Source organism: Phodopus roborovskii, unplaced genomic scaffold (genome assembly GCF_943737965.1).
Source record: "Phodopus roborovskii unplaced genomic scaffold, PHOROB, whole genome shotgun sequence".
Classification (NCBI taxonomy): Eukaryota; Metazoa; Chordata; class Mammalia; order Rodentia; family Cricetidae; genus Phodopus; species Phodopus roborovskii.
This window is the reverse complement of record NW_026126413.1, coordinates 7649015-7664160: the sequence shown is the minus strand read 5'-3', so window position 1 is coordinate 7664160 and position 15146 is coordinate 7649015. Positions and strand designations below refer to the sequence as shown.

Sequence of the window (15146 nt, the reverse complement as noted above, 5' to 3'; positions counted from 1 at the left end):
ACAGACAGACACACACACACACACACACACACAGTTATTAGTAAAATAATGCTGCATTTTATCTTTTTCTGAAACTATCTGTTTTAAAAATGAAAACATTTAGTTACCAAGTTTCAAATGAGAATTTGTATTTACCTATTGGATGAAAGACATGCATTTGCATGCCTGCAGGAAGCTTTTTCTCCCCTACGTGGATATTCTCTATCTTTCGCTCAGAAGTATTATTCAGTGTTATCTGTACAGAGACCATCTTGTCACCGAAAATGCAAGGCTGTCTTGGGAAGCTGTACCAGGCAGCCAGTCCTTTCCCACTCATTCGGTGAAGCAGTTCATGTGTTTTTGTTGGCACAATGACAGGTGTACTGACCTAGGCACGTGGAAGGAAGAAAGAGTGAGTTAATGAAGACAGTTATTACTTCTTTTGGAAAACAAGACAATATTTATGACATGTGGTTGTCTTAGGTTATTATATAAAACACAGTACTTTAAAAGATACCATGCACAGACACTAGTCAGAAGGATGAAAAATTACAAAGCAGCATTGAAATTTTATTTTTACTCTGCAGATAAATATTAAAATATTTTAATAACATACAACAAAAACAGCCCAGTCATATAACATATTTTTTGGGAGGGGGAGGAGACAGGGTCTCACTATGTTACCTAGGTGAGCCTTGATTTTGGGATCCTCTGGGATCCAGCTGGGATGATAGAAGTGGATCTCATGCTTTGCATATGTAAATATTTTCCTTTTACAAACAGTGTATGAGCTTTGTTTTTACTCTTTACCCTAACCATTCCATACATGGCCCTCTTGGTGACTTTATAATTAGTTTTTTAGTTGGTATTCTTGGTTGTTTCAACCAAGAACATCACGTGCCTTGCTTCTCCATCCTGACTCCTTAACTTAATCTACAGGTTCTTCCGGAGCCTGTGATTCTTCTGCCTGGGATTATGGCATTCACCATCGTGTGTGGTCAACCAGGAACATTTTTTTCCCTTCGAACTTCTTCCACAATGTGAACTTCAGCTTAAGGTGGCTTCATCCTTTGTTTACTGATTAGAATGGTCTTCGTTATTGTGGCGATTAATCTTCACATAACTGGAGGGGATTAAGTCACCTAGGAGACACACCTGGACTAAGTTGAGGAAGGAAAGCCTACCCTGCGGGAGTCAGATGCTACACAACCCTGCTGCCACTTCCCACCATGATGGACTATGTCTCCTACACCATGAGCCAGAGAACTCTCATCTTCTAAAATGTTTCTGTCTTGTGTTTTGTCAAAGTACTAAGAAAAATAACTAATATACTGCTTTGAGATGAGGTAATCTTCATTTAAAATCCTTGAGTACTTTATTGGGTAATCATCTCTTTGTACCTCCATTGAATTTATGAGTTTAGTTAAATTCTTTCCTTTACTGTATTTTAATTGAAATCATAAGCAGCAAGTGTGTGTGTGTGTGTGTGTGTGTGTGTAAGAGAGAGAGAGAGAGAGAGAGAGAGAGAAACGAGAAACACGAAACACTATTACAAAACCATGGAACAGCAATCTTTCAAATTTTTAGCTTCAATGAAAATAGCATACATATGAAATGATAAAACAGTATTCCATAAAAGATCAACTAGTATCAGAATTTGAAGTAACTTTTGTTAAATTCTGTAAATTTATTTGCAACATATATTTAAAAAAACAGCTGCTTAGATCTTAAAATTTGTTCAGAATGGAGAAACTGGCCTACTTCTCCACTGAGGTTTTCTGGTTTTCTGGTGGCAATAAGAAATGGTCTACCATTAGTTTTACTTTGGTTTTCCGCAGAGCTAAAGATCAAACACAGGACCTCAAAAGTGTAGGGCAAACACTGGCATCTAAGTCTCTATGAGACCCCCCCTTTCTCTTAGGCTCAGTGATTTATACCTCTAAACACAACTATGGAGGGTTAGATAACAAGGTCACAAGCTTGGGGCCTTCCTGTGGAACACAGCAAGACCCTGTCTCAAAAGTATTGCTAAACATTTTAATGTTAAGAAATTTAAATGCTGCTCCACGTTTTCAGAACCTGTTTAGCAAGGACCCAAACAGCAATGCTCAGTGTGAACATACTCTGAGACAGAAGGCTGACTGGAACAGGCAAATGTTCATGTGTACATCGGGTTCAGAGACACTACTGAAGTTACAACAGCCAGCTTAACACACAAGCCCTCAGCTGATGAGTGGTATGAATTCTCCAGTAGTACGTGGTGACTCCCTAATTAGATATCAAGCATGCCTGAGCAGGTCACTTTTGACCTATATCATGTCGGAGATGTACCCATGAGTAAGTCCTTCAAGGGATGCTGATGTAGGCAGTTTCTCTTTTCTGGAAACCCATAAACTCTGGGCTGCGCACAGCACGGGGAAGACAAGCTGAAACTACAATGCAGAAAGGAGGGCGACTTGAAGGTTAGGGATTGGCAAGACCAGCACAGTGCTCCCGTCCTGCAGTCCCTGTGTTACAGGCGTGCTCACAGCTTGGCACTATGGGGAGGGGTGGGTATCTTTAAGCATGGGGCCTATTTCAAGGTTTAAGTCTTCTTTCTTTGGACCCCAGAGTTATCTCTCCGTAACTAAGGATGAGTCATCTCAGGCCTTTCTAAGGACACCATTACTTCAAACACAAAGCTGCAACTAATATTGCTCATCACTCATTTATTCTCTCTTTCATCTCACATTTCTTGATGGACTGTGCCAATGCTACTAAGTACTCTAAAACAAAGTATTCCAGAGGACCGAGGAAACCAATCAGTGCGATAAACGCCACAGTACAGGTAGGCTAGGCAGCCTCAGAGCAGGCCGAGTTGACATCTTAGGGGACATAAGCGCTCGCTCTTGGCTCCCTCTGTTGCCATCTTCCTCCGAGCCCCCGCCACCAGTATCGGCACTGCATCCAGTTTTGTGGAGAGTAAAAGAAAAAACTCTTTACACCATCCCTCACTGCTTTAACACAGCAGCCACATGACCATTCTTCTACCATATGCCCTTGGTATTTGTGACCTGCTCTGCTTGGAACGTACTCTCCATATATCTACCTGGCTCAGTTGTGATACATCTTTGCTCCAATGTCACCTTCCTAACAAGGTTTAATAAAACTTCCATTCCTCCATATTTTCCCTTATATTTTTCCACTGTTACTTAATACTATGTTCCTCCTCCTCCCATACCCCAACTTCCTTTATTTTGACACAAGGTCTCTAAGTAGCCCTGGATGGCCTGGAATTTTGCTTTGTAGACCATACTGGCCCAGAACTTAAAGAGCTCCCCACCTGCCTCTGCTTCTAGAGTATAGGTATTAAATGTGTAAACCACAAGCCCAGCATAGTAATAACATAATATTTGATTTCTCTCATGTTCACTCTTTGGCTTCCTATTCACTTCTTACTTTAAAACATGATTTTATCCATCTTAAGAACACAAATCATAATTTCACCATTTTAAATGCTACAGAATTTCTTAAAAAATCTAACTCCAGCATTGGTTGCAACTATACTTTATCTGATGCTAAGTGTTCAAATACAATATTTTTTAAAACTATCACAGGCTTACTGGGGCACAGTGCGGTGGTAAATGGAGAATCATTAGCATCAGCATTTATTAGTTTTAGGAAATGATTTAAGATCTCTATTATATGTAATTTCTAATATATATGTGGAGCTATGAATAAGAGAAAAAGACTATTTCTAAAGGTACACACAAAGAAAAATTTTTTGATGAGGAGTCCTATGAAACAATCATTAGAAACAACTAGATTCAGGTTAAAAAAATGATTTTAATAAAATGTGTATCACCCAAGACAGAATAAAAAATAATGCTTAAGACAAAATTTTTTAAATGATTTATTTATTTTTACTTTATGTGCATTTGTATTTTGCCCACATGTATGTCTGAGTGAGGTTGTCAGATCCCCTGAAAGGTACAGACAGTTGTGAGCTGCTATGTGGGTACTGGGATTTGAACCCTGAGCCTAGGTCCTTTGGAGGAGCAGCCAGCTATACAGCCCAGAAAACATTAGTCCTAATTTTGTGATAACAAATGTTCTAGAAGCTAAAAGCTTGCTGCATTCTACATAGATGACAAGGACTCCTGAGGAGGTAATTAGTTCACCAGCTGTAGTGACAGCACAATGAAAATCCTCCCCCAGAGGGAGGAGAACAAAAGCATAAGTATCAGCGAGATGATCCCCTACAAATCTTTCCCCAGCACATGTTTAAATAATAAAAGTCTTGTGTGTGTACCTTTGGATGGTTTATGAAAATAAGCAATCAATTCTGCAGCCACAACATTATTTCTAAAGGAAATCTATGTGACTCATGATGCTTGCAGATACACAGAGACAAAGCACACATATTTTATCAGTTTATTACAGTAAGCAAATAAGCGTGGAGTGAGAGAGCACATAACTGTCGACTTAGTGCTTCCTGAAACATTTATAAGAGCTGTTATCTCCCTAATAACAGACAGACAGCGTGCGATTTTAGAGAGGAGAAAAGCTTCATATTTTTTAACACTTCACTAAAAAGTAACTGAAGAGTATAAAATGAAAAATACTCTGTGCAGTTAGCAGGTAATGGACCATATTATCAGCTCAAGTTAGATTTATAGGATACAAACTAGTCACTAATAGTTATTTTATGACATAGCATGTCTGCTTTTTCTTGAGATTATTAAGATTAAAGTTGTAAAACTTATTTTGAACATCGCTGTTCAAAATGATTGAATTATAAAATTTGAAATGAGACTTGAAAAATAAAACACTGAGTATCAAGTGAGTGGCTCCCCCCAAGCCCTCCTTCAGCAGCCGCGTTACTATTTCAGAGGTGACAACCCCACATAAAGCTTTATGAAAACTGTGGTTTCCAACCTTTTATGCTTTAATCGTATTTAGTTACACAATCATCTTGAAGTATTATCAATCTGTTTTGTCTTTAAATTTCAAAAAAATGAAGAGCTACAATATATAAACTGCTCTCTTTGTGTCTTGTTTTGTTTGGCTTATTTTACAGCAGGGCCTATTCACATATGACTCACAAAAGCGACGAGGTAAGGAAGAGGCTGTAAGCAGAGGTACGCAGCTTCTTTTAAATTAGTGCTTTGTTAAACCAATGTATGTCTCAATTGTTAAGAATTACAAGGCAGAAAGCCTCAATACTGTCTAATTTACCTAGTAAATGTAGAAAGTGAGCCCACTGTGTCTCCATTCACTGCATCGAGCAGTATCTAGTATAGGATTAAAAAAGCAAAGGGCAAACTTGCTTTACCTCTACCTGGAAGCACACAGATCCAAAGAAATGTATTAAACCTTCTAGAAATGTATGTAAACCTGATTATTGTAGACAGTAACTGTGTTGACTTCTAGTATTTTGAGTAACGAGCATAGAGTATGAAAATATCAAGACTTCCTCACTTATTTTTGTAATAATCAACACATCTTAAAAATCCGTGTGGAGAGGCTGGAAACAGAGGGCAATGGTAAGCCGTACTTATTACTCCTGCAGAGTACCTGGACAGGAATCCCTGCATCCACATGGTGTCCCACACCGTGTATATAACTCAGTTCCAGGGGAGCCAATGCCCTCTTCTGACCTGTGACCACCAGCCATGCACGTGGTACAGACATACAAGGGAGCAAGAGACGCATATACATAAATAATAACAATAATGAAATTTGTTTACAGGCAAATCTGAACACAGTATGTACCCTTGATGAATTCATTAATATATGTATGTCAGTAAACAGGCACCAGAAAGCAAAGCCTATTTTTGTGCAGTCTGCACACTAAGAGTGGTTCTAACATTTTTAAATGGTCGTGAAACTATAATATTTTTGAGATATTCAAATATGTAAAACCCTTATTTTAGTTTCTAAACTATTTATTGGAACAGACACTTGTTCATTTTTATACTCTGTCTTTCCAAGGCTATCTTTGTACCATGATTGAGTGGCATCACTGAGTGGCTAGTCTTCAAGGCTAAGGTATTCACCTAGCTAGCCCTCTTTACAAAGGACCTGGGGCTGAAGAAACTCAGTGTAGAACACTTGTCTACCATGTACAAGGCCCTGTGGCTCCATCACTAACACCAACAATAGTTTTCTGGCCCTACATGGAGAACATGTCAGTCTGCACTGAGTTTGCAATGTAGAGGGAATTACTTTACAACATTTTATTCTTTCCCCTCCAATCACAAGTTTACTATCAGCATGCTTAATTAAAAAAAAAAAAATCTGGTTAGTACAGTCTTGGTTATTGACTTATGTATAGACATCATTATCTTGACGTCTACTCTGTCTACTCCTACCATCTCCAGGGCTTCAGCATGGTGAACTTGCTCAAATGCCTTTTCTGCATCAATTGAGATGATTATGCATTAAAGTGCTTGATTTATGCACAGTGAACCAACCTTGCATGAAGCCCACTTGTCCATGCTGGATGTTCTTGGTACTGTGTTTCTGAACTGGGTCTGCAAATATTTTGCTGAGAAATTCTGTATCTACGTTCATCAGAGAAATTGGTCTATATATTTTTGTTGTTGTTTATGGATTTTTTTGTTCTTTCTTTACCTAGTTTTGTTTCAGGATAACAGTGGTTTTGTTGAATCAATTTTGTTGAATGCTTCTTCATCTTCTATTTTATGGAGTAAGTTAAAAAGAACTATTATTAAATCTTCCTTAAAAGTTAAGAACTTTTCCTTGTTGGGAAACTTGATAACAGCTTCAATCTCATTACCTGTAATGGGTCTGTTTAAGTTAGCTATAACTTCTGCCTTCAATTTTGGTAGATTGCATGGCTTGAGATACCTCCAGCTATGTTGTTATTCCTTGGCGCTGCTTTGGCTACTCACAGTCTTTTGTGATTCCACTGTAATTATTGGATTGTTTGTTTTTTTTTTCTAGAGTTATAAAAGATGTCATTGGGATTTTACTGGGCACTGCATTAAAACTGTAGATTAATTCTGGTAGTACAGCCATTTCCACAATATTAACTCTGTTAATACAGAAACATAGATGCTCTTTCCATTTCCATCTTCCAGAATCCTAGAGCTCCTGTCTGTGTCTTCAAATTTTCATTGTAGAGGTATTTCAAGTCTTGGTTAAATTTGTTCCGAGTTACTTAATTTGAGGTGGGAACTACTATGCATAGGATGTTTTTTCACAATTTCTCTCAGAGTACACTGTTGGTATATATGAAGGCTGCTGTGCTGTCAACTTCTGTACCCTGAAACTTTACTGTGTATATTAGAGGTAAGAGTTTCCTAGTACTCTATAGTCTTATGTCACCACAAACCATAGTCTGAATTCTTCCTTTGTTATTTTTAGCCCTCCCACGTCTTTCTTTTGCCTACTTTCTGTAGCTAAGACTTTGAAGAGGGAGTAGACACCCTTGTCTCCTTCTTGATTTTAGAGGAAATGCTAGGAGTTTGTCTCTCTCCATTTCTTTTTTGACTTTTATTGTTTTCTTGCCCATACTGTATGATGTCACTTTAGTGTGTCAACCTGATCTTAGGGTCCTTCTATTCCCATTAGCCCCTGTAAAAAATGCAACTCTTAAAAAGTAGGGCTTCTATTTCCTCCTACAGTAGGTGCAAAGTGACCCTGACACCTACTACTGGACAATGTCTATCGAGTGAGAGACCTTGGAATACTCTATATAGGATATCTCCATCAAATCCCATCTCCCAGAGAACTCTGCAGGCACAAGCAAGGCAATGAGTTATAGTTCTGAGCTAAAATTAAACAGTGTGCCTGAAGTTCAGTCCAGGTGAGGTCAGAATCCAGCACATCACAGGCTGTGTGGTTACAAAGGACACAGACAAGGGGGTTTCCTAGGACAATGGAAGGATGGCAAGACCATGTGTGAGAAGTCATGGTCTTTACTGATATGAGTAGGAAATCTAAGGATAAAGGGTAAGGGAGGGAAGAGGACATGGGAAGATAGTCTTACATAAGGAAGGGATATTAGGGTGCTATGTATTTCATAGACTGAATTGTGGCCTCTATGGCTAGCTATGCCTCTTTGCACTCAACTGAACTCTAAGTTAGGGGATATGGGTCTCCCACGTTGAGGGATATCATTGAGATGGAAGTCTAAGGGGCAGGATATGATATCTCAGACGATGTACATGGGTATATTAATTTGAAATAACACACCCCACCCAGGATGCCTTATTCAGTCGGACAGAACGGACTGTAAAGAGTTCCTTCTCTATTATAGTGCCAGTCTCAGGTACCAATGCTACTGTAAAATCCCTGGCATTGAGCAAGGACGTGGAAATGGGTTCTTAGAGATCACAAGACAGAAATAGAGACACAGACAAGCATTTACACACTCATATATAGTTTCCCTGATCTGTGTATGAACACTTGAAGTCTCTCACTGATCAAGTACTTGATTTACAGTATAGGCACCTAAGGTTCTTTGTGGGGGGGGGGAGGCAAGTGTGTGGAGCACAGCCTCTGATAACCTGTGCCCTATTCATATTTATATTAATTTATTTTCCATGTGAAATGCTTTTAACTATTTGAGAATTTCATACAATGTAATTTGATTATATCAGCCTCTTCCCTCATCTCCCAGATTCTCTCAAACATCCTTATCTACCCAACTTTACTTTCTTTCATATATCCCATGCCTACCCCGTTAAGTCCAGCGAGTGCCGTCCACCTACTCCTGGATATAAAGCCCGCCTTGAAGTGTAGTCAACCTACCAGGAGTCAGTCACATCATTAAATAAAACTGACTTTCCCTCATCCAGCAGCGGTCAAGGTCAATAGATTCTCAATTACAGGTGGGAGTTTGTTCCCACTTTTCCTCCTCCATGCTGAGATTTTGTCTGGTTTGAGCTTTTGCAAGTCTTGAACATGCTGTCAAGACTGCTCAGAGCTCATGTGTGCACGTGTCCTGTTGTGTTCAGAAACTCCTGTTTCCTTAAAGTCATTCATCACCTGGGGCTCTTACAATCTTTCTACCCCATCTTCTGTGATGATCCCAGAGCATCGAGGGGAGAAGATTAGATATACATGTCCCACTTAGGACTGTGCACCCCAAAGTCTATGTCTGTCTACTGACCAGTTGTGGGACTGTGTTAATTGCTATCTACAACAACCTCTGCATGTCTACCTTCAGAATTTCAGTTGCAGAATTAAAATGACTAACTCTTAGCATTTGGGCACTTTAGAAGACCAAGTCAGAATACCACTATTAAGAAGAATGTGCTGGGGCGGCAATACAGTGATACATGCCTGTAATCCTAGCACTTGAGAGGCAGACACAAGCAGACCGCTGTGAGGCTGAGTTTGGGGCCAGCCTTGTCTACAAAACAAATTCCGGACCAACCAGAAGCTACACAGTGAGACCCTGCCAAAAGTAAAGAAGCAAACAAACGAGTGAATGAATAAGCAGTCAAGTGAAAGTGACCAGGAGAGTGGGTAGAGTTTGGGTATCAACTGTGAAGCCACGCATCCTAACTCCCTAGACTTCTCTATCTTTCTCCTCTACAAAATGGGGCTAATTTTACACATCCTGCCTGCTTCATCTAGTTGTTACGAAGTCTGAACGTAACAGTATATGTGTAACTGATTTTTAAGCTCTACAAAGTTCAATAAACGGTATTTGGGGGATTACTAGTAAACTGAGTTTTCAGTCAATGTTGAAACAGCAATCTGTCAGATGACAAAGGGTCATGAGGTTAAAAGTACACATCAAAAAAGCTGAATCATCATTGGAAAAAGGCTTTTATAACAATATTGCTGTATTTATTGATAGTGCCGTCCAAAGGCCTTTAAAAAAGCAATCCCTTCCCCCATGTCCTTTTCCCCTCCCAGTTAGCAGTGGCTGAAGAGACTGTCTCTAAAAGGTTTCTAAATGATGTTGATGTTAAAATATATAGGATCACCATTTAACAGCCTTTTAAAGAGCAGTCCCTGCACCATCTTTGTTAACAACAGAGGGAGGTAGGGACTATTTTTTCAAAGGCTTTTAGAGGATGTTGTTAAAAGAATATATAGTGACATCATTTAAAAGCCTTTTAAATAACAGCCCTGCTTCCCTCCCAATTGTAATGCCCTTGGCTTTCATTTATTTTGTCCTACGAGCTGAAAATGGACAAGCCAACAGATCACTGACTATAGCAGCATTTGTGGACAGAGGCTGATGCACTGCTTTTAAGAAGGCTGATGTCCAGAAATAAATCCAACTCTTCAAGAGCAAAGTTCCGTGTCTATACAGGATGTTGCCCATCTACCTGATCACTGCTCTTTGATGGTTTTCTCTACAAGCTTTCTGGATAAGTTACATATAAACAGGAAGGGTTGAAGGCAAACCAGTCCGAGAATTCCCAGTGCATGCGTGCAGCCCCACATGGCAGCTCCCTGGTTAATGTCTGTCCATGTAAGTAAGGCTAACCCAACAACGCTCACTCCTATTGTTCTGATTGCCCAACTTCTGCCCATTGGTCCTTACTTTAAACTCCACTAGGAGACAGCAGTGCTCACGAAGGCTTACTCTCCATACTCAGCTATGAAGAGGGCAGCATGAACTCCATCATTTGGTTCAGAGCATTCAGCCTGACAGTGGGCTCTGAGATAGGTCAGCTATGATTAACCTTCTCACGTAACAGCACAAAACAGTGCTAGCTCAGGGAATACAAGACATGAAATAATTTTACTTTTCATGTTGGGCTAGGCCTTCTCTGAAAAGAATCACTTCATTTTGAGAACAATATTTCATAGATCCATAACACTTAGATGAAGTATTTTTAAAAAAAGGTTTCAAAGTATACCTCCCCAAGCAGTGGACCTCAGACTTAGATCTTAGGCTCTCACTTTTTTTTTTTCCAGTCTTGCACAAATAATTCACTTTAGTTCTGCCTTACTTAAATCACAGTAAACTATCATCTATTTGTCACCTACTATTTTAAATAATATTAAGTCAAACACCAATTATTACTAAGAATACAGTGGTCAGCTGCAGCCCAATATGCCAATTCAACCCTTGCCACTTCTACATCTACTGCCATAGGTCTTAACACACTCCACTTCGACAACATTATTTAATTTAGGTATCATTTAACTTCATGCATATTCTCACGCCCCGTGTAACTAGTAATGTGCTAAGCCTGAATAATACAATCTCCTTGCATGTTTTAGCCTTTTTCCAAACACAATTGACTTAATTCTCCGATGCCTTAAAAGCACAAATGAGCTAGTTATTTAATGGGGTAAATTAATGCTTTTGTCAAAAACCAACTGTAATTATGAGCATTGAAATATGTATTAATATTTCCCTACACATCAAAAAACACTAGCAAGAGGCAAAAACTAACTTGCTCTGATTTTTTTTTTTTTTTTTTTTTTTTTTTTTTTTGCAAAGTTTCTCGAGAGGATCTGCCAGTGGCAATGGCTTAATTAGGCAGGAGATCAGAATCTCCATGGCCAGAACCCATCTGAACATCACTGTGGCCTATGATAGCCTCCAAGGAATGTGATCTGTCTCTAGAAGGTCGAAAAGTATAAAAGGGTAAGGGTAAGAATTCCATCTTTTCCCTACAGCTACAGAAGGGACAGAGCCATGCTGATTTTTTTTTTTTTTTTTTTTTTTTTTTTTTTTTTTGCTTGTTTTTGGAAACAGGGTTTCTCTGAACAGCTCTGGCTCTTCTGGAACTATCTCTGCAAACTAGGCTGGCATCAAACTCAGAGATCTGCCTGCCTCTGCCGCCCAAGTACTGGGTGTACACCACCAGTGCCCAGCCTGATTGTTTAGCTTACGTCAGTGAGAGCTATTTTGGACCCTTGACTTCAAGGACTGTATGATAATAAATCTGTGGGGCTGGAGAGATGGCTCTGTTCCTTCTGCAGGCATCGGACACACATGGTACATGCATATACATGCAGGCAAAACATTCATATGTAAACTACAGAAGGTCAATAAATCTGCATTGCCATCAAGTTTGTGGGAATATGTTACATTACTAAGAAACCGCCTCTGACACTCCCACTGTGGATCCTTGTGCTGTGACTCCGCCAGGGAAGGAGCAGGGGACAAATGCACACAGGAGACTCACTGGGGCCGTGAGCCGACAGGAGCAGTGTCCCCCTGCACTGCTTCCTCCCTGCTGGGGTCAACAACAATCGCCATAGACACTACTGGGTGTCTGTTTGCCAGAGGGCTGGTTTAAAAAGACGCCTGCCTCCACAGCCACCCTTTCATGTTAGTAAGTACCATGAGTTGATTATGATCTTTCTGTGATTCACTAGAAGGAACAAGAAACAAATAAGACCCTTCTCAAGTCACCATATCTTTACCCCCTTCAGGTGGCAGGACTTTGTTGAAATATGATTGCAAAGTGGGATTATTCTTGGATTAATATTAGCGGCAGTGATAGACTCTGGTTAACTACAGAACAAACACATTTCAATGGGAAAAAGGAAGGAAAACAAAATGGAGAGGCACTCAGGCCGGGCAGAATGAGCTGATAACGAGACAGCTGGGCTAGGAAGGCATGGGTTAAATATTAATAAAGAATACTATCCTGAAGAAGCCTTTAAAAGGCAATGTTGTCTAGAGACATGGCTTTCTGAAACAAATACAATACAGGGTCTGGTGTTTCAGAGGTTCTGTGAAACTCTGCAATCAGGTTCTAATCATTTTGCAGCTGTTTGTGTCTGTCACACATTACAACTGTAGGGATGAGTACCACAGGTGTGCCAGTGAGCACTCAGGCAAAAAGCATCACCAGCTATGCAACAAATGCACTGGGAAAATGTCAATTTAGGGAATCGATCTGACAGAAACCTATGTGGCATGGCAAACGTTGTCTTGGTAGAAACGCTCCATGTGTAAATGATATTAGAGAATGTGTTTGCTTTAATTCAGGGATGTATATGTATATGTATATGTATATGTACATCAATACTAAGAGGCTTTCCCACCCTACAGACTTGTCAGCACGGGTCCTTCTCCTTCACATGCTAGACTCTGCAGCTAGACTCTGCTCTCCCTTCCAGCTCACGTGATTTCCTACAGTGTAACCACACCTTGAGAATGCAGCCATGACTTACTCATCACAACTTAAGACTGCAATAAACAGAGCAGAAGAGTCCATGTACACTTATGTCTCAAGCCAGGGTATCACCATGTTGCCTAGACAAAGCCTTGAACTCCAGACCCGCTGGCCTTAGCCCTCACGGACCTTGGGATTCATGTGAGCCTCTGCACCCAGCTTCCATGCACATTTATTAATAGAAGCAATCAGGTTTTGGAGCGGAAACTCATCAAGAAACCTTAATCTCCAAAGTTTTAATTGAAAGCAAGAGAGTTCACTGCAGACACAAATGCCAAATCTGTAGAGACTAGAAAGAACATTAAGCTATATTCTAACCAATGCATTCTTAGCAAACTGGGAAGCACATTTCACATATCCATGATACATAATTCCCTTGTGTAATATAACACCTGCTCAGGTCATCACATTGCCTTTTACATAACAGCACCTCTGGCTGAGGGCTTAGTAGTAAGACAGAGGCATTAAGTCACACATCCATAAAAACAGACCCCTAGAAAGCACACTGGTCAGTCTTAGAATATATGTAACCCCACTGAAGATGGGGTTTGGGGACATGTGCACCTATTTACCAAAAAATTGAAGAGTTGATAACCTTCTCTTAGGTGTGTTTCATTCTTTAAGGAATTAGTTCAAAGGGTTTGCTTTCTAAGGGGAGCCTGACATGCCAGATGCTAATCCCTAATAGTTCTTTTCAACTGTTTTACCTGTCACCTGTTTAAAATGAGCAATTCAGACTTGGCGAATAGTACTTACTACATGTTCTAGGAAGTGGGGAACCTTTACAAATTCCACCCCAAACTCCCTCTCCCCCGCAATAATAGAAAGCTCTGATTCAAATTAAGCATGGCAGATGGTATAAAGCTCAGTTGTAGGTGGGTGATGCAGATCCCATTCCCCTTAGAACGATGCTCTCAGGGTTATACTTGCTGCAATTTTGGGAAGTAAAAGCAACGGTGATTTCAACATTTTTCTGACACAACGCAATGTCTTAATTCAAGTTCACAGTCTGGCTCACTACTCTGATCAGCGTGGCCCACACAGTGACCCACAAGAGCTTCCAACTGCCTATCACCACACAGCTCAAACCAGTGTCTTATGAAGAGCAACCCCCTTCACAATGACACCGCTGGACCCAGGGTAAATAACAATTCATTTCCTAACCTTGACTTCACAGCCTGGCCTTTCCACTTTCCTTCCTTCTTTTTTTTCCTTCGTCCCAAACAAGTGACAAAGAACATGGAAGCTGATTGAAGGGGTCCATTATGTATCAACTTAAAGAAAGGCAAAGTGATTGATGAGAACAGCAGTCACCTTCAGTGCTGGCTACTGCACCTGTATCCTTTTCGTCAAATGACCTGAAAATCCTGCTGACAGTTCAACACTCAGTACGAGGACATGCAGTGTGGAACTACAGTTCTCAGTGTTTCTATTTGCAATGAAGTCTAGGGATATAATCTGAAAGCAAAAGTTAAATTTTCTGTTTTGAGAAGCTTTATGCTGTCTCCCTAAACAGTTCCTGCTTGCTATCGAATGACTCTGTAAAACGCCAGCCCTGGAGGGACAGACAGAACAGACAGTAGTGTGCTGGCAACCTGGATGCTGCTAAGCTTTCATTCTCTGCTTGTCGTTGGAACCAACACTTAACTCAGCAGCGATCCTTTGGTCAACGCTCAGTGGACTGCAGTGAATTCTACCGCTACCAGATGCTTTCACGGTTTTCTCTCTCACTCTCTGAGGCCAATCTAAAAAAGGCAATTATTAACCAAAGCAGAAAAAAAGAGAATGCAGCACCCTAAAAGCATTAACACTTTACTTAAACTGTTTCTCAACAGGCTTTGGGATTCACCAGAGACCAAGCACCTATAAAAGTTTGCCCACATGAAGAACTTCTGACGTTTCCTTGTAGGGGTGGAGGCAGGCTGTCAGGAGGTATTGCTCATAACGCTGTGGGCAACAGTGGCGCATGGACAGCAAGCCAAGGCTCAATAGAAGCCAGGGCTCTGTGTGTGGACACAGCACCATTTCCTCTGGGCATTTATTACCTGTTAAAAA

At 40.3% G+C, this 15146-nt stretch overlaps 1 protein-coding gene across 1 annotated transcript in view; it reads right to left on the bottom strand.

Moving 5' to 3' along the window:
* The window catches only part of Ap3b1 (adaptor related protein complex 3 subunit beta 1), a 198252-nt gene that overhangs the window by 34176 nt on the left and 148930 nt on the right, over nt 1-15146 (bottom strand). The window contains exon 23 of the mRNA XM_051182988.1: nt 136-367. Within this exon, the coding sequence (XP_051038945.1) occupies nt 136-367 (232 nt within the window). The remainder of the gene's footprint in view (nt 1-135; nt 368-15146) is intronic.